General features: G+C 47.0%; 2 protein-coding genes across 7 annotated transcripts in view; both read left to right on the forward strand.

The window, feature by feature from the left end:
- LOC108919882 (transcriptional repressor p66-alpha-like) overlaps positions 1-2,425 on the forward strand; it is a 29,932-nt gene extending 27,507 nt beyond the window's left edge. For all 6 annotated transcript variants that reach the window (XM_018728223.2, XM_018728227.2, XM_018728228.2 and 3 more), the window contains exon 11: positions 1,091-2,425. In XM_018728223.2, coding sequence (XP_018583739.1) covers positions 1,091-1,224 — 134 coding nt within the window. In that variant the 3' untranslated portion in view covers positions 1,225-2,425. The remainder of the gene's footprint in view (positions 1-1,090) is intronic.
- Positions 2,426-5,206: 2,781 nt separating this feature from the next.
- The window catches only part of yjefn3 (YjeF N-terminal domain containing 3), a 28,842-nt gene continuing 14,340 nt past the window's right edge, over positions 5,207-19,708 (forward strand). Inside the window, exon 1 of the mRNA XM_018728016.2 lies at positions 5,207-5,411. Within this exon, the coding sequence (XP_018583532.1) occupies positions 5,353-5,411 (59 nt within the window). The 5' untranslated portion in view covers positions 5,207-5,352. The remainder of the gene's footprint in view (positions 5,412-19,708) is intronic.

Raw genomic sequence — 19,708 nt, forward strand, 5'->3', positions numbered from 1 at the left:
CATAAATTTCTGCGTAGCAGTGGCATCCCATCTTACTGAGCAGAGCAAGCTCTCCAACATTCTCCTGGGAATGTCAAAATTCTGAGAGTCCCACAGCTGGGTGCATGAGGGCGACCCAGTGTTCCTCTAGGTGTGTAGGGCATAAAGGAAACAAAAAAACACTTCCTGTCACCGACAAAGCTTCATGTGCCTCGTTTTGCTCACCCACACAATGTGGTCGTGGAAAAAGTCTACCAAACTGACCGATGATAGGTGCGTTTACACTTGTAGTCTAGTACCGCTGCAAGGAGCAGAAGGGCAATCTCAAAGCGAAGCTCATGCAGAAGGTGGAGACGAGATGGAATCGCACCTTTTTAATGTTCCAGCGCTTGTTTGAGCAGCGTGAAGCAGCAGCAGCAGCCTTGGCTTTTCTCAGCTCTCTTTAATGGGGCCATCCTGAAACGGTCAAGCAGTGCCTTCAGGTTCCTGCCGTCTTCAAACAAGCCAGTGTTGAGGTGTCAGCAGAAAAGTGTTCCTGCTTCAATTATTCCTACAGTCAAGGAAAAAATGCTGCAGGCATTCTGTTCTTTGCACATGTTCATGTTCCTCCAAGAACACTGTCTGTGGTCTCAAGAAGCCCCTTATTCCTGCTGCAGCTTTGTCAATACACTGTTTGATCAGATCTAGTCTGCCTGCTGAGGGAGTTTCAGGACCACTAGATGTCAGTTATGTTTGCAACATTTCAGTTGGTTTGATCCCTCAAAACTCCCATTTATGCCATCGATACAGCTTTTAAATACCAGTTTAGCTTGCTTTGTCTGTATAAAAGTTTTAGTGAAAACTTTCAGGATTATAAAATGAAGTGACACAAATATTGGTTGTTGGCGCGGTTTACGCACGTCTGTCTTTTTTTGTAAGCCGTATAGCACCTTGTCACCATCAAACCCCCTCTCCGTTGGCTTTGCTTTAGTGTTACAACACATTTTTGAACTCTGGCCACTAAAGCCCCACAGTTGAAGTGGCGGTAGATTCCTAGTGAGGATTACCTGCTTTGTGTTGTGCCGAGTCACGTAAACCGCTCCCCTCACCGCAGTATGTTGTTCTCCTACAGGAGTGACCATGGCCTATGTGAACCCCAGCCTTTCTGTGCACAAGACCTCCTCCACTGTGGACCGCCAGCGAGAGTATCTCCTGGACATGCTGCCCTCACGCTCCATCTCCCAGACAGCCAACACGTGGAAATAATGCTAGTATTCCTTATTATTAATGAAAATAATAGTAATAATCATCATTACCAACGTAACAATCGACAAACTCCTGGAAACCAGCCAGGGATGAACCACCGACCAATAAAAGTAAACCCGTCACCTTGGCTTTCCCTCTTTCTCATCTCTCCGAGCCATCAGTCCCTCAGGGGAGTGCTGTAACTTACGGGATGGGAATGTTGTTTATACATTGGAAGTGGACTGAGGAAAACGAGGACCTCGTGAACCCCCCCCCCCCCCCAAAATCATCACCTGTTCCTCCGTCAATTGACTAGCCACCCCTTTGTCACACTTGAGGTGTGGTGTCATCAAGGCTGCGTCACTTCTCCCTTTGGCTATGGGGTTCTGAACCTCCTAGGGAGCCCTTCGGTTGACACAGCTTCCCAAGATGAACGACGCGCCTTACTACACCCACTGTCTCAGCTGGGCAAACCAGGACCCCGAGGGGCCCCTCAGGCTTCAGAGGAGATGGTCAGTGGCAGCACTGCATGCACAGTGGATGGGATTTTGGTTCCAGCTTGTGGATTCTCAGCAGAGTGCAAGATTCCTAGAGCTTTGCAAAATGGAAATATTGGGGGGGGGGGGGTTCTGTCCATCATGCTGTCCCTTGTGTGGAAATGTACGGAGAATTTCCGTTTTATTTTACATAAGACTGTTAGGTGTCCCCTCTGCTATAAAATTGTTCATGCTTTCTCATTTGGTTTCCCCTTCATTTACAGCTGGACTTGATTATGGTTCTGGTTTAATTCTGAATTTGAACAGATCATTGGGGTTGTTTTACATCTCCATTTCACAGTAGGTTTAATTTTATTTTTCCTCTTTTATTATAGACTTTGAGAAAAGAATGAAGTTATTCTAGCTAGGAAATCCCAAGATTCCAACTCTTCGACTTAAGCAACCAAACTACTTGAACAGAGGGATGAAAGGAAGATCTTAATTTTGCTCTGTCCCCCCCCCCAGTGTGAAGTGTCTCTAAGTTTTTTGTGTGTGTGTGTATCTGTAAAGGGTTTCCATTTTTCACCATATTTTTCTGTTACATGTCTAGTGGCACCACTGTAGCCAACATACTTGATCAACAGACTGCTGGGGAGTGTTCAGAATGTACTTCTGCATAACGCTTACCAAGTATGAGTTACGTTACATTCTTCAGATGGAATTTTTTTTTGTGTGTGTGTGTGTGTGTGTGTGTGTGTGTGTGTGTGTGTGTCCTCCCTTGTTTCACCTCGAGGATAAATGCCTGCAATCATTGTTTTACACTTTGGCTAGAAGTTGGTAAAATGTACCGCATCCGGCAGCGATGGCCAGCATGTGTACAGGGGACTTTTAGTCGACAAGACAGTGCTTTCTTGATGCTTAAGGGTATATTGTGGGACAGTTCGCCATGGTTTTTAACATTGGAGCTTACATAAGTTGAATTTTACTTCCTTCATCTCGAGGAATATATGAATGCAGACACTCAACAAAATGCTTAAATTTTAAGGTTGCAGTTAATTTTTCATGCAACTTCAGTGTTATGTTTTTGAATCAGTATGATTCTGCTTAAAACAAACTTCAAAAAAACTTTACCCTGCTTTTTAGATAATCATATTTCATTTGTGTATGTAAGACTGGGGGGGGCAGTGTATAATGGATCGCTGGTCAGATTCTTACTCTTAATGTTAGGTTGTACTCTTATATGCAATCACTTCTACACTTGTCTGTTTAGGGCAAATCTGGGGTTTAGTTCTGTGCAAAGGTGGGTGTTTGTTTCTTCAATCCGTCATTCTGTGGACGCCTTTCTTTCCATCACTGTCACGACTCGAGAGCATAGACAAAGGAGGGGTTCCCATTGTTGCCACTGCTGAAGCCGAAGCGCCGCGTGCAGTATCCAGTGGAGAGCTGGGGGGGAGGGGGGTGCTCGGGTCTAGGCCTGTCGCCTGCTGCTCTGTGACCACTAACTCCATTCCCATTCCCTGGGGTGCTGGACCTGCTCACTGCTCCGCGTCCCTCCTCTTATTTTTTTTTTTAAATTTTATCCCCCCCTTTTCCAGCAGTACAGATGTTTCCATTTTTATTTGGACTTTTTCTTGCTCTGTCAAGTAATAAAACTAATTTTAATCCCTTTATTCGTGTCAATGTTCTCAATTGTTCATTTTAGCAGTTGCCTTGTAAAGACCATTTTTGGCTATGAGAAGAAATGCAGGTCTGTTCCTTTTTTGTTCAGACTGGTGCTCTTAAAAGCGAACAAATCAAACTTAAAGTTCCAGCCTTGTGCTCAGCGGTCCATAAGAGGAGACCACTGTATCCGCTGAACAACCTGCCGATGGCGCTCATTTCACCTGTGGGCAGTTTGACTTTACGAGGAGTTTTATTTAATACCCCTGTTTCTGCAGGTCTTCAAGTTTGAGGACCAAATTCTGTATTTTCTGTATCTCCTGCCAGTTAAGTGATGCCACTTGTTCACATTTATTTGTTCAGCAGTTGGTTTTTTTTTTTTTTTTTTTTTCTCTTCCTCTCTCCTTCCCCCAAAGCTCCACACAATGATTGTGTTTAGCTGGTACTTAGTACTAGAAGGACGTCTCCTGGAAGAATTGTGCAATATGCATAAAATACACATTTGAGCACATTTCCGAGCACCCGTTGCTCATGTGCATGAAAGGTTTAGCCAAACAAACTGGTATGAAGGCATCATCGGTGCATCCAGGAATCTGCTGTTGACCTCAGGATGATTGCAGAGGTTGTGCTGCAGGAGGAGGGTCGCAATGGGGTTCTGTAGCTTGTCCAGCTACACCAACCTGCCCTCTATCATTGTGCATCCGTTGCCGTAACGTGTTCCCCCACGATGAACAAATGTTATGCCTTCAGCTTGGGGGGCAACTCCAAAGGATGAGAATCTCTATCAGATCACCCTTTCACCATCTTTGTTAAATTTCTCCATAAGAGAGCAAAAACTTAGAATTCTCATTTTATCTTTGTGTTCTTAAAATGTTTTTTTTTTTTTTTTTTTTAATTAAAACAATACATAGCATCTCAATGTAGTTCTTGTCCTTAGTCTTCTCGCAGGGTGCTTTGGTTGGTTGAACGTTTGAACGTTGAATGCTCCACTCCACCACAAGGTGGTAGCTGGCCACACATTTTCCTGCTGTGGGTTGGGTAGGGTGTACTGTGGTGTTCACCCACAACTGTTTTTTTTTTTTTTTTGTTTGTGTGTGTCTTTGTGATGTGACACTTAACTGGGAATTTACACAGGCTGCTATTGCTGGTCTCCACAGGTGCTTGTGAGGTCCACAGCTTTTTAGGCCTTTTTCGTGTCTCTAAACATGGGTTTGTGTCTTTGGGTTTCAGCACTTGTTCGGAAGGATCATATTAATGAGGTTTTAATGAAATTTTTCTGGAAATTTTTTTTAAATGTAGAATCTAATGCCAGACCCCCCCGATTAAAAGCTTCTTTATTTGCTTAATGCACCTAGTATTTTTGCATGAATTGAGAATCTTCAAAGATTCACTAATGCATGCAGAGTAAAAAAGGACATATCCTGGAAATGATGACTTGGTTCACCTCGTGTTCTCATACAGTTCTGTTTGGTCTCATTTCTCTTACGATGAGGCACTTTGACCCCCCAGGTTTTTATCGCTGCCTTTATTATGAGACATACATACTGTTAAATACAATGAATAGGTTTCCCTTCAGTAGGGGGGGTGTTCAAATTTTTGTTCCCACAAAGCAGCCAGACTGCAGCTTTTCGTTTAGCATTTCTCGATCCCCCGATCTCTCTCCATGGCAGCTTCTTGATGTTTTCCCTCTTGGGCTGCGGAAGGCAGTTGGCCGTGCTGCGCGCGCCGTAGCCTCCGCCAATGAGCTGGGACTCCCTGCTTCTTCACTGGTTGCTGCTGCTGCAAGCTCGGCCAGCTGGTATAAACGCACACAGAGATGCTTCTATTAGACAGCGAGGCGACACACGCACACACGCAGAGGGAGAGGAGAGGGGAGGGAGGGCAAGGCTTTGAACGGGAGGCATAGAGAGAGAAAGAGGCTGAGGGCGCGTTGAAAACCCACTGCTGGTTCATTGTTCCGCTTCTCTCGAAAGGCTTTGCTTGCGCTCGAACTGGGCCGTTCCGAGCCGACAGGATGAACCACAGCTCGTCCGAACCGGATGCGGAGACCGCCGAGCCGCTGCGCTACCTCAGGTGGGAAGGGATGGTGGAAGAAGAGAGACTGGATCTGTTACGCTTGTCCATGTCGGTGTGGCTCTTTTAACAGTAGTACTTCTGATAATGTGGAGAAGTGCTACAGATGGGTTTATTTCTGGACTGGATGCTTTATTTAAAAAAAAAAAAAAAAAAGTCTACATTGAGGTAATGAGCCGGTCCACATCTCTGTGTAGAGGTGTTAAGTTTTCAGGGGACATGTATGAGTTGTCATTTAAGACCGTGTGTGTGTGTGTGTGTGTGTGTGTGTGTGTGTGTGTGGAGGGCGATGCAGGGGATCTGGCCATAGCACAAGCTCTGTGTCCAGTTCTGGGTGTACTCCCCCTCTGAAGAACATGCTCCAACACCTACTGATCTAGAAATTATAAAAACGCTGTGTGTGTGTGTGTGTGTGTGTGTGGATGATCTGTGCACATAAGGTCTGAATGCAGTCTTGCTTCTTAACACCAGGCTTTTTCCGCAGGTGTGACCTTTATGCATACGAAATACCTTATAGCGCAGGTGCCACGAACGTGAAAACGATCACTAAAATATGAAGGGCTGAGCTCCAGTCTACATCTGACTGCTGTTCCTTTACGTGAATGCGATGATGTTTACCCTGCTGTCACAGCAGGTATCGCACCCTCGACCGTTGAATCAAACCTGAGACAGTGGGACCGACTCAAGAATGGAAAGGGGTCCGGCTAACGGTGTAGCTTCCTTTTTTAAAGAGCCCCGTGACTGCTGTACAGAGTGTTTTTATTAAGAGATGCAGGTTTTTCCAATCCCTTAATCAGTCTGTTCTGCTGAAAGACCTAAATTAACTTTTTGTTTTTTCCCCCCTCCAAACTGGGTTTTCTTTGCTAGAAATTGCCAGCAAAGAACAATGTATTTGATCGAAATGTCGGTTCTAGTTGTGGTGATCCAGCTGTTAACGCGCTCGAAAAGCACTCTTAGTAACGGCGACTATAATACTGGGAAACGTGGTAAGTGATGGTAAACTTGTCAGCCTACTGCCGGTTTTTGGACACCCGTTGGACAAACTGCAGGCTTCATAGATGCGTATTTCCTTAATGACGACACGACCGTTTTAACGTTGAGTCATGTTTATGTTCACTCTGTCAAAACTCCTTCCTTGCATCGTCTGCAGCGCTGCCAGTGTTTCTTTGTGGCAATTTGTAATCTTCCGGCTTGTTCCGTGCTGGAGATCCTAGTTCATGAAGACAAGGTAACCTTTTATGAAGCCTCTTGGGCCGTCTCAGGCGGTGGCATTTTCTTCCTGTGTAACAGACACTTACTGGTAAACATACAGTAATATATTGTAACGACCCGCTTTACTGTTGAGGTGTTACATTTGAGTGGGAAAATGGGTTTGTCGTAAAAAGTTGAATTGTGGGTAAAATGGAATTAAGTGTTCAACCGCCGTCGGGATTCACGGGGAGTATAAGGGGGTGACTGTGTTGGCTGGCGAGCAAGGAGAACAATTCTGGGGGTCACTAAGCAGGCTGGGAAGGCTGGCCTGAGGTGTAGGTCTTTGAGGACAAGGGTCCTTGGACCGAGCGCATAATTTCTCTTGTGTTCGTGCCTATACCTCTCGCTGCGTGTCGGTGTTCCAAAAACGTTCGGAACGAACAGTGTCTGCATATCCTCCTTCGTCCGGTTCGAACCCAGATTTCCCCTTCCCTGCTTGTTTGCCTTAGAGAGGCGGTGTGCCACACTTGTACCCCGCTGTCCTCCGGTAGAGCCAGCATGGTTGCTCAGAGCTCTTCCTCTGGGATGCCCTCTTTATGGTGTTAATGACAGATACGGTGTTTCGGAGCGATGCGGGTCACCGATGCACAGTGACATCAGTCATTTCTCCAATCAGTGCCTCATTATGACAAAAGTGAAATGAAACAGGGTGCAGAAGGTCCAGAATCCCTGTTTTGGCTCCTCTCCGCATCAGTTACAGCAAAACCTAAGTTTAGCTCCATTCCAGTTTCGATAGCGATGGGAACTCGGGATACTAAGAGAAGCAGTGAGTGAACAATGCTACCTTGTAGAATTGACGGAAGGAGATTGACGTCCTGCTTCTGAGGGATCCCCAGTTTGGGACTTGACATGAATCGCGTAAGTTTTCTATGACCGGTTAGGTGTACGCATGGATTTTGCGTGTCGGTAAGTGCGCAAAGCGCCGAGCGACACGAACGCTTCCTTATGCGAACGAGTCGCGGTGAAGCGAAAGGTCCAACAAAGGAGCCGCACGGCAATTCCACGTTTCCTGCGCTGGTGCTGCTAACGCTTCATTCTAGGTTTTTACATCTGAACAAACTTCCTCCGTGGGGAAACGCTCTTCGTTTTCTGCGGCCGACGAGAGACGCTCATCTTGGCCTCGCGTTGCGTCTGGTCTCGTGTTCATTTCGCTGTGTTCGCGTTTCCTTTCCATCACTGTTCACCCTAAGGCACCTCCAGAGAGTCCCCTGCATAATCGCGTATCCTACGATAGTGGAATTCAGCGAGCGACCCGTTAAATTATTTTGCAAGCATAAAAAAAATGGAAAACGGTTTAAGATGATCAACTAATTACTTATGTTTAGTTAAGTATTTGTATTTTTACAAATTCCTGTTGGAAAATTCACTCGTGGACCTAAAAGTGCCTGTGGTGCAAGTCGCCCCCGGAAAGTTCTCGTACATTCAGGTGCGGTGTGCGTGCGCCCTCCTCGGCCGTCTCTGCGCGTAGACCTCAGTCACACGCGGCGACGGCACGGAATCGCTGTGTGCTGGGAGTAAAGAGGAAACGAGCGATGATGTGCATGATGTGCATGCGTAAGGAGGAGGACTTTTACGACGTAAACCGGATTCCTCTGCGCCTCCTTCGCGGACTGAGCAGTGTGTGTCGGTGTGATCGAGTGTTTAGTGCCGTTGCGTTGCGTCCTGTTCGTGCTCCGCAGATGCTTGTGTGCCATGCAGCAAAAAGTTTCTTGTTGCTAACTTTGCCTCCCGCCTTCACAGTCAGTCGGCGGAAGACTGCCCCCCCCCCCCCCCCCCCACGCACACACACACCGTGTGCCTGTTATTTATAGTCAAAGGCCCAGAAAGCAATAACCATAACTTTGGCTTTGGGGAGGCGCCTGATAAGATGATTTGTTATCAGGGATGTGTTGCCTTGGGCCTTTAATAGCTGCAAATATTATATTAAGTATAAAAAAAAAAAAAAGTTTATTGCGTGTGCTGAGGGTACTGGGGCAGCTGGAACGGTACCGTATCAAGTCAGTTGAGCAACGTGAGAGGGCAAAGAGGGCTTCTGTTTCAGGTTTATATGGGGCAGCTGGGAGCGTAGTGATTAGAGCTGCTGCCTTTGGGCCCAAAGGTTGTTGGTTCAAATCCCCACCTCCAGCTGTACTGTCTTTGAGAAAGGTCCTTACCCTCGATTGCTCCAGTCGAAAGTTACCCAGCTCTGTAAATTGGTGAACAATTGTAAGTAGCTGAACGTTGAACAAGTCACTGTGGGGGAAAGCATCGTATAAATGTGAACGTTATGTATGCGCAGGTTGAAAATGAATGTGACTATCAGGAGGAGACTCGTGGTAATCCCTGAAACAGTCCCAGCCGCACAGTGAGTAGCGCTGCTGTCTCGCAGTGCCGGGGTGGTGTGAGAGGACATGGGTTTGATCCCTGCTCAGTGTGTGTGGAGTTTGCATGTTCTCCTTGTGTCTGTGTGGGTTTCCTCTGGGTGCTCTGGTTTCCTCCCACAGTCCAAAGACATGCTGTTCAGGTTCACCCGTAGTGTGTGAGTGATGGAGAGAGTGTGTGTGTTCCACTGACGTATGGATGAGTGACCCATCGTAAGTAGGGTATCTAGCAGCGTAAGTCACCACGGTGGATAAGGTGTGGGGGCTGATAGTAACACTACAAAGAGTTCATTGGAAGTTGCTTTAGAGAAAACACACATGCTGTTTGAAACTGCTTGTCCCAAGGGGTGTGTGGCAAGCCAGAGCCTAACCCATCAACACAGGCGCAAGGCTGGAGGGGAAGGGGACACACCCAGGATGGGACTCCACTCCATCACAAGGCACCCCCAGTGGGACTCGGACCCACCGGAGAGCAGAACCCGGCCAAACCCGCTGCGCCACCGCACCACCTTCACTTTAGAGAAAAGTGTCTGCAAAATAAGTAAATGTAAACATCTGTAATGCTGATGTCGTGACGCTGCTGTATAAGTGAGATGTATGTAAATGAGCAGAAGAGTGAAATTATTTTACGGTTACAGCTGTTTAAATTCCCGCGTAGAACTGATCTTTGCTTCTGACTCAGCGAGAGTGTGACATTTCAGTACGAAAGCATATCACAAAAGCCTGTTTATGCTGCGTGTGGTAAACTGCTGCCTACAAATCAGATGTACCTTCAATCAAGTGCTTAGGAGCAAATGAATAAACGAAAGTCATTATGCGTCATGCATCAGGAAAACATGCGCTCACGCAAGGTGGTGTTGGACGTTACGCTCCCTGCTAAGACCCCGCTTTAATTAGACTAAGTTTAATAACTTGGAGAAAGGAGATGTGCGCCGTGGCAATGGGGTGTAATAAAAGCGTTCCCTCGATTTGTAGTAGCATGCGGTCAATGAATCTTGAAATGAAAAAAAAAACTTGGTGCGGCTGCACGTTGTCGAGAGGATGCGGCTCCGACCTGCTTGCGCGGCCGCGTGGACTCGGGTGCGGCCGGGGGCCGTGAGGATGATCTCGATCCGCTTTTACGTTTATTCAGCCGATGCTTTTCTCCAAAGTTGTTTGCGACGGTAGTTTTTTTACCTGTTTATACAGCTGGGTTATTTTACTGGGCCCATTTAGGGTAAGTACCTCGCACAAGGGTACCGCAGCTGGAGGTGGGATTCGAACCTGCGGGTCCAAAAGCAGCAGCCGTAACCACAACGCGGCCAGCTGTCCCAAAATTGCCACGCGTGCCGTACATCTGGGCATGTCGTGTATCTGTGGAGGACGGTGTCCCTTGAGGGGCTTTTGTGATTTTTCTGTATTTTTTTTTTATTTTTTTTCCCCCCCCTTTTTTTTAGGGTCATAAACTGGGACAATGTGAATAAATGATGCCTGTTTGCCAGGGGGCAAGAGCCGTCCCAGCACCCTCTCGGGCTTCTCGTATCGTGCAGCACTACGAACTACTCCTTGCGGAGCTGTGTTCACACCTCTCTTAGTCTCCTCTTGTGGAGACGCGGTTTTATAGTTAGTTCAAGGCTCTGCTGAGTCTGTTGACGAGGAAAGCGAGGGATCCATCTCCCCTTTTCTGGACTTTCAACAGCAGCGGATTGGAACGATGAACCCGAAAAGAGGATGAGGGGTTAAAAAAACCAGATTTATTGAAGTTTGGCCTCCAGCTCGAGTTATACTGGGAATTTCTTTCGAACTGCTACCAAAATAGATTTAAAAAAAAAAAAAAAAAACACACCAATAATGGCACTCCATTCTGGTCTGTTAAAATTGAATCTCATGGCCGGTGGCGCAGTAGGTTGGACCGGGTCCTGCTCTCCGGTGGGTCTGGGGTTTGAGTCCCGCTCGGGGTGCCTTGTGATGGACTGGCGTCCCATCCTGGGTGTGTCCCCTCCCCCTCCAGCCTTATGTCCTGTGTTGCCGGGTTAGGCTCCGGCTCCCCGCGACCCCGTATGGGACTAGCAGTTCAGACAGTATGTGTGTATGACCACAGTCCAACTCAGAGTATGGAAGTTAACTGACCACATGTTTACATCTGAACACATTTACATTTAAACATGTTATTTCTCTTGGTGATGGAGTGTGCTCGAACCATGGGCTGTTCCCGCCCCCCCCCCCCCCCCCCCCCCAGTTCTTCCTAAGAATGCTGTACTGTGCTTTTTTCCACCTCTCTCCATTGTTCAGTGAGTTAACGCAGAGCAGCAGCAGCAGAGTGTTGCTGTGATTTAGCAGGATGTGCACATTAATTCTGCCCTCTTCCTGGGTTCGGTCCACAAGAAGCGGAAAGAAGCACGAGAACGTGAGCAGAGGCAGGCAGAGCAGCGGCGAGGGGGACGCTGAGAAACAAAGGGGACGCTTCTGCTGCTCTTTAATGAGCTCGGCTAACGGCGTGTATTGGGGGGGAGGGCATGCGTGTGGACGGAGGTCCTCAAGTCTTACGTAAGAAAAGACACGGATTGGCTGTGATTGTCATGTCCTTCAGAAATGCTCCTCTCTCCTAATTATTTTTTCCTCTTCTATAGTTTCCAAGTCTCCGGGCTTTTCACTGCTCTCGTTGGAGCTTGTTTTCGTCTAATTAGTTAACAAACTCAAGCTGGGAGCGGTGTGCGGGGCAGTGTCACTCAAGAGCTGCTGGGGATGGGAACCATTGCAGTGTTTCCTGTGGAGAACCCGAGAGTCTCTTGACTGTCTCTGTGTGGAGAGGAGTGGCGTGGTGTTAAATGGGGCGATGCAGTGAGTAGCACTGCTGTCTCACAGTGTCTGGGTGGTGCGCGAGAACGTGGGTTCGATCCCTGCTCAGTCTGTGTGGAGTTTGCATGTTTCCTCTGGGTGCTCTGGTTTCCTCCCACAGTCCAAAGACATGCTGTTCAGGTTTCACCCATGGTGTGAGAGAGAGAGAGAGAGAGGGAGAGAGTATAGATGAGTGACCCATTGCAAGTAGTGTATCTAGCAGTGTAGGTCACCGCGGTGAATAAGGTGTGTGGGCTCATAACACTACATAGAGTTCATTGGGAGTTGCTTTGGAGAAAAGTGCCTGCTAAATAAATAAATGTAAATATCTGTAATCCTGTGTGTCATACATACTTTGCCACTGGCCGGTCTGCAATGGAAGTGCGTTGTGTCTCTCGTGTGAATAAAAGACAGAGTCGTGAGGCACTGCTTCTCTTGTCCAGGAAGCGATGTGGGTGCCGGTGGTCTGGTCTAGAAGATGCACAAGGGGCCCTGATTGAATAGTGGGAGAAATGTGGTGATGGTCACGCGTAAGAGGAGCTGAAGGTGACGGGGCGAACGCTGCTGGATGTGAATATGTGTCGACGCTGGAGGAAGGGTCTGCTCAAGAGGTATCGAAAAGCTGGCGCTCCTGCACGTTTCCCCATTTCCATGGCAACGGCAGGACTCGGGGATCTCGGCCAGTTCCACACAGACAAATCAGATTTCCGCAGGGTCGCCGCATCAGCACGGCGGCAACCCGCCGTTAAGAATGACGTACTCGGCCTCACGCCGTCGCCTGCTGCCAGTGTTTTCTGGGCTTCGTCCCGTCGTCGCGCTTCGTCTTCTCTCTCGGAAGGTTATGTACGCGAGGGAAGTCTCCGGAGATAATAGCCGTGGTGATAACGGAAGACGGCGCCGAGGACAACGCCAGCGGAGACGGGCAATGATGTGCTGCGGAAAGATGGAATCCGTTTTCGTTCGGCGCTGGCAAAGCGAAAGTCGTGCTTGAGATGATCTCATTAGAGCGAGCACCTGGCGCCTGACCCCGGCGATGAATAACACGAGCGCCGCCATCGTGCCCGTTCCTACTCTCCTCTCGGAAGGCCAAAGGCGCCGAAGACGGCGGAGATGTGAAAATCCATCTGCCGTCCATAATGTTGTAAATGAGCAATTTCTGCACACACACATTATTCTGGTGCATAGGCCTACTTTTTTTTTTTTTATTATTAAATTGACTGCTAACACTCGGATCTCGCGCATGCTGTGCAAGCGAGTCGCCATAGAAACCACGGACGTTGCAGCTATTCCGGCGGCTACGGGAATGTAGGGGCGCCGGGTTGTTAATGAGGTTACACCTCCAACACAACACCACGTCGAAGGCAAACGCAGCTCCAGGAGAGGCCAAAACAAAGAGAGTGGGGGCACGGCGGTGAGGGGAAAATGTCAGAGAGCTCCGCTTCTCTGGATCCTTTAAACATTAAACAGCATGAACATGAGTGATTTGGAGGAGTGCTTGTGGGTGTCAACTTGTGTGTGTCGCTTCATCTCCCTGGGCTCTAAAGGCTCTCCGTCAGCTCCTTGTTTGTGGAGAACATGAGAGCAGTGAACACACTTTTTTTTTTTTTTTTTTTTTTTTTCTCCTCTTCTCCTTTCCCTCGCAGATCATCTGCTCTTAGTCTTGTCACCTTAACAACCCCTTGAGGACTTGAGACAGGCAGGGAAGAGTTCAGCCCTAATTGGATTCATCGCTTTGCTTGGTTGAGCACTAAGCCTCTGGACATTTTGTTCGCCGTAAAGTCGAAGCAATGCATCTTCTGACTTTGTGCCAGCGGTTCATCCATCAGCGAGAGAGATCCTGTTGCAGGAATGCATGTCTTTTGCCATTAGGGTTTTGTATCTGCTCAGACCATTCGGAGTTGGAATGCCTGACATGAAACCATGAACGACACTTTCGGCAATCCTAAATTACAGTTACGGTGGAATTGAGTGACTGGTGTTCCATCCAGGGTGCGTCCAGCCTCAGCCTTGCACCCAATGCTTCCGGGATAGGCTCTGGATCACCGCAACCTCGCTCCTAACAAAGTGGATGGATGGATGGATGGGCTGAGTGTCTTCCTGGACTGGAGATGTGCACACAAATACACTATCTTGAATCGTACTGTCACTGATGGGAAATGTAAAGCATGCCTTAGTTGCGGTGTTTCAACGACGACGCACGGTCTTCGAGAGAACGCTGCAGACCGGCCGCTTCGGTCAACGGCTGCGTTCGATCCTGGGTGCGAACGGGCTGGTGAACTGCTTCGGGGAGCACCGCTAAATGCGTCGTCTCCAGCAAACCTCGTAGGTGCTCGTAGCGAGTCTCTGATGTCTTCGGTGGCCGATTAAGGGTTTGCTGCGCTCCGCAGACAAAATCGATGTTGAACCCCTGGCGGTTTGCGAAAAGTTACCAATGATTTATTCATATTGCCATCCGGAATGGAGCATGAATGGGTACAAGGTTTACACCATGTGCACTGCTGGAGACGTTCCTTTCTTGAGGAGGCTTTTTACGTGATCCGCACAAGATGCTCCTCCTCCGGTTCTCCGAATACAGCTGCGTATTAATGTTGCGGGCCTGAGATTTAGCACATTTCTTGGCTCGAGCTCAAGTATTTGGAGAACTTTGTCACCGAAGCTCAAGAAAATGCTTTAGATGGGCTGGAGAACGATGCAAAGCAGAAGGTGGCGTAGTCATTACAGCTGCCACCTCTGGACTCAGAGGTCTCGGGTTTGAATCTTACACTCTGCCATTGTACCCTTGAGTGAGGTATTTCCCCAAATCTGCTTGAGTAAAAATTACCCAGCTGTATAAATGAGCAAATCGGCTAAATGTAGAATGACTTCTTTCTTAACACCCTACTTTGTATGTTTATCTGGTGGAGGACAAATCAGATATTGTCACCGTCCTGTTTTTTACCATATTATTCTTTGAGGTAAGGACTATATTCAGTTGCCCCAACAAGAGTCAGCAGGACATGCGCAGCTTCTGTAACATCACCAGGCGGTTTGTGGGTACCCAAGGAACCCACACCGTTCTTTGGCTTATTGAATGTGTTGAACGCTAACGTTGATCAGCAGCCGTCACATTCCTGCAATATAGTTGTTTATTCATCTTCAAGATCATTAAATTAAATGGATTTCTGACTGTAAATGTTCAGTGTAATTTTTTTCCCAAAAAACGGTCCGTCCGTAACCGTCGTTAAACTCTACCGAGTGCTTTCGCCCACATTCCAATTGCTGCGGTGCCCTTTTTATTTTCATAATCCGGTTATAAATATTTGAATGAATGAATTTGCTCGCACCCTTGAGCTTTCTAACTAAAATGGGCAAGATTTTGCGGAGGAACAATTCCTTCCAATGTTGTCATGGGTCAGCAAAGCTGATCTATAACCATCATTTTAGGTGCATTTGGTACCATTCTGTCTACTAATGTAATTACTCAAGGCCACCCTTTGTGAGGGTTACTTGTGTGATAGACACATGCACACTTATTATACATAGACTGGGGAGTTATTGACCGTAATTACACTTGCGGTAAGGTTACTGGTAATATTTGACATGCTCATCTATATTTCGGAGAGGTGGGATTCAAACCTGTGACCTTGGGGTCTAAAGACATTGGCTCTACTCTCTGGGCTAACCTGTCCCTCCTTCATTCACTGAATTAACAGGTGAGGCAGAGTGATGCATGGTTTTCAGGAAACGCACACATTTTTCCAGGCTCTAACAAGAGGGATGGGATCCCGCAAAGTGTGTGTGTTACTCACGTACATCTGGCTTGCACGCAGCAAGGGGTGGCCAAAAACCGCTTACTGCTTTCCCAGAAGGCCCCTTGCCAAGGAGCCCTTTCGACAACGTTAGATGAAATAAAGTTAATCATGTCATAGGTCCATTCGCAAAATGTACCTTCATGTTCCGCTCAAGAGACTTGAGAGTTTAGTTGTTTTTCTCATGTAAACACACACACACACACACACACACACACACAAGGCTGCTTTTGATGTGTAATCTCTTTTTGGTTCTTCCTCTAGTAATATATCCGTGAGGTTCCGTTTAGCGTGTTTTCACGGATTTTGAGGTGTCGTGTCCTGCGGCCCATCCCGCGCGTCTGTCGGCGCTCAGGTTTAGTTTAGGCAGGAGTTGCACGGGCTCCTGAGCTCATGGAGGTACCTTTTGTTTGCACAAGTGCTGTTCACCTCCTTGTCCTCCACCTCCCTCCCCCACATACACACTGGCAGCTGTCAAACGTCAGTGGGGAGCCATGCCTGAGCCCCGAAGAGCCTGCGGCTCACACCCCCCAGCCGGTGCCAACCCCCCACCCCCGTGGCAGCACTCATTAATTATAGATGAGGGGCACGGGGTCTTGCTGCACCTAGGCTGTGAGCTTTTTCTGCCCCCCACATAGCGTTGCTCCATTGATATTCTCTCAGCACAGCATGCTTCTCGAGGACTCCGCGCAAAGAGAAATGCATGAGGGACGCTGGAGCGGCGTTGCTTTTCTCCGAACGCCAAGCACTTTTTTCCCCAGTGTGTGCAAATGCAATTATCACATGTGGTGCAGAATAAACACAGTGTCAGATATGAACAGTAGTGGTTGAGGTGGGGTGAGGTGGGGGGGATGTTGCAATCAGGTGATTATTTTGTTGAGGAGTCAGTCAGCCAGCTTCAGGAAAGAAACAGCAGAGATGATGTTTAGTCTTGGGGGGACCAGATGGTGAGGGAGGTGGTCAAAACACTCAGCACTCTCAGTGATGGTTGTATGAAGGTTCAGAAGGATGTTTTGTAAGATGTTGAGCGTTCTGATCTACGGTAGGAAAAACGGTCTCGGCTGGGCTTCCTGATGATGGAGGTGATGTACTTGAATTTAGATGACTTGACCACCAACACCGCCTGGCCTTTAATTTCCAAGGGGGTGGGGGGCAAACCAGAGGTTGTCTGCGGAAGTCAACCAGTATCTCCACTGTTTTGATGGCTCTTGTGAAAACACCACAGTGCAAGAGAGTCTACCTCTAAGGTAGCAGGTCTCGTTATTTGAGTTGAGTTCCATTACGGTCGAGTCGCCTGATCTTGGACTTGTCTGTGGAGGTACAGTCATTTGGGTAAAGTGAGAACAGTCTTTTCCAAGCATCCTCCTGGTGGACGTGAAGTTCCTGCTGTTCTGGAGGAAGTTCCTGAGGTTCCTTCAGCAGCAAAGTAGACATGTCTGCTGCTTTCCCTTGACTTCAGCTTCCCAAATCGCATGTGATTTCTGTGAAACAGACCTCAGAATTTTTTTTGTGCAATGAAAAAGAAGAAATCAACGCACCACAAAAGAACACGTAAGCTTACCTAATCCTCTGGAAGCCTATGGCCGAACACGTTTGACATTTCCGATGGCTGGTTGAAGAGGAAGTGGGTCAAGAAGCTTTTCTATGGGACAAATCATGGCTGAAATGCATGAAGAGAAAAACCCTTTGACAGCAGGGCATCTTTTATTACTTCAATCACAGCTCTGCATTGTGACTTGCTAAGACATCGAAAGAAATCGAAAAAAAAAAGCAATTTTCTTAGTGGAGCAAAATATTAATGTGGTGCTGGGCTATTTTCCAAGTCATATTTTGCAGAAATAGGGCACTGAACAAAGACGGAAGGTGGAGGCTTGCTCTCCGTTTTGGAGGTCAGCAGGCCGCTCCGACATGGTTCCATCTTCTTTTTGGCAATATTACCATATCTACGACATTTGTAATATGTCAAAGAAATCATGGCTCTTGTTTTCCCGTGTTTTTTAGCCCTTGTGATCTAAGTGTTCCGTCTGCCAAGATCAATGTGTTCCCTGAGTTACATGTGGAACATTTTATACCTCCATTTTACCCAGCCTCAGGTATATTGGCTAATATTTATTCGGCCATCTATTCAGTGTTTCTGTGCGGCGATTTGCACAGCACTTGTGGAGCGGTCAATGGCGATCGTATCACTTATCCTAAGGCAAACAGACGCTCTGTGTTCCGGCAGCAGGGCTCTATGACATTGTTGCCTAAAAACAGCTGCTGAGGGAGGACAGAGACGGAAGAGCCGAAAACACACGCTTGCAATCTCAATTAGCATGTTAACCTGGCGTCGGTGGAGGAGCTGCCAGAAGACGTGACAATGTCAAGGGCCACCATCGTTTACGTATTGCTATTTCGCTCAGCCAAGCCTGTCGCTCGAGTGTGATTCAACAAAGTGTGACACGCAGTCAAGCCCAGTTAATAAAATCCCGCACGTGTCTTGTTTTGGAAAAGGCTTCCGAAAGAAATGACGCGTTCCACAGCTCCCCGTTGAGCAGGGTTAGAGGAGGACAGTCGGGTGTTTACCGGCACTGCCTTGCACCCAGATCGCTTAAATCCGCTGATTCGGATGTCATCCTAAAGAAGGAGCTCAGTGCAGAGACCCCCATTTGTTTCTGCCTCTAAAAACACAGCCGGTGCAACTAATTTCACGGCTGTGTTTGATTTATGGCAGTGTTTCTCTCCCTGGCCTTCAGATGTTCAAGGCAGTTAATGTATTTTAATGATATATATATTTTATAATTGCATCCTGTAAAAAGTACAGCAATTCTCATGTGATCTGAAGCTGGTGGCACAGCAGTAGCGCTGCTGTCTCACAGTGCTCGGGTGGTGCGAGAGGACATGGGTTCAATCCCCACTCAGTCTGTGTGGAGTTTGCATGTTTCATCCGGGTGCTCTGGTTTCCTCCCACAGTACAAAGACATGCTGTTCAGGTTCCCCATGGCGTGTGAGTGACAGAGAGAGTGAGTGTGTGTGTGTGTGTGTGTGTGTGTGTGTGTGTGTGTTCCACTAATGTATGGATGAGTGACCCAGTGTAAGTTGTGTATCTAGCAGTGTAAGTCACTACGGTGAATAGGGTATGTGGGCTCATAATACATAGGGCTCATTGGAAGTGGCTTTGGAGAAAAGTGTCTGCTAAATAAATAAATAAATGTAAATGTAAGCTGAAAAAGCCCCAGAAGCCCTAAGAACTTCTGGTCTAATCTAGTCCAAGCAGCTCTTGAGTGGTATGTAGGGCTCTTTGACTATGAGGTGGACCCGCTTGAACAAAATCAAAATTATTTCAAGGATACTGCTTTTTAACTAACTAATTTCAGAAGGATAAAATATAATTTCTTGACCTTTGTGCCCATTTCAGAAATGACAAAGTCCATATCATTCAATAAAGCCTGGCAAAATTTTACCTTAAGGGTCAAATGGAAAAGTGAAATGTTGATTGAAAAGGAGTGTGATGGGTTGTGCCTTGAGCTTCCACCATGGGCTCTGACTTGGACACGAGGGCAAGTGTGACAGGCTATTGTGCAAAAAAAAAAATTCATTACTATCTTGAGAAAATGTCTTAAAAACATGTTTGGGTGCTATTTAACCCAACATCATTCACGATCTTTCATATCTGTTTACATAATAGCAACCTGAAATTTTAAACATTACTATAACATAGACCTTGAAAATAAAATCTAAAGAATACAACTAAGATGCTTATGTTATATCTTGATTTATATTACTTACTAGTTGCTAATTTCTAATAATTCTTTTCTCCTAGTACGAGGCATTTTGCATTTGATTTTAAAATTTATTTTCTTAAGGAAAATTCAATTTATGCAGCATGTTATTTAATTATACTGCTGGGTTCATCACAAACCTGCCCACCCCATCTACTTAAAAACAAGTTCTTGAATGAGTTACTGGAGAAATGAGTGTGTTTATTCTCAAAAACATGGTATTGTGTGGATGGTATTTACTTGTTTCAGGCAGCCACAATTTTTTTTTTTTTTTTAAACATTTTTTATAGCAGCCTAAAGGCAATATACCATATTACAGC

The sequence above is a fragment of the Scleropages formosus genome, chromosome 9 (genome assembly GCF_900964775.1).
Source record: "Scleropages formosus chromosome 9, fSclFor1.1, whole genome shotgun sequence".
Lineage (NCBI taxonomy): Eukaryota > Metazoa > Chordata > Actinopteri > Osteoglossiformes > Osteoglossidae > Scleropages > Scleropages formosus.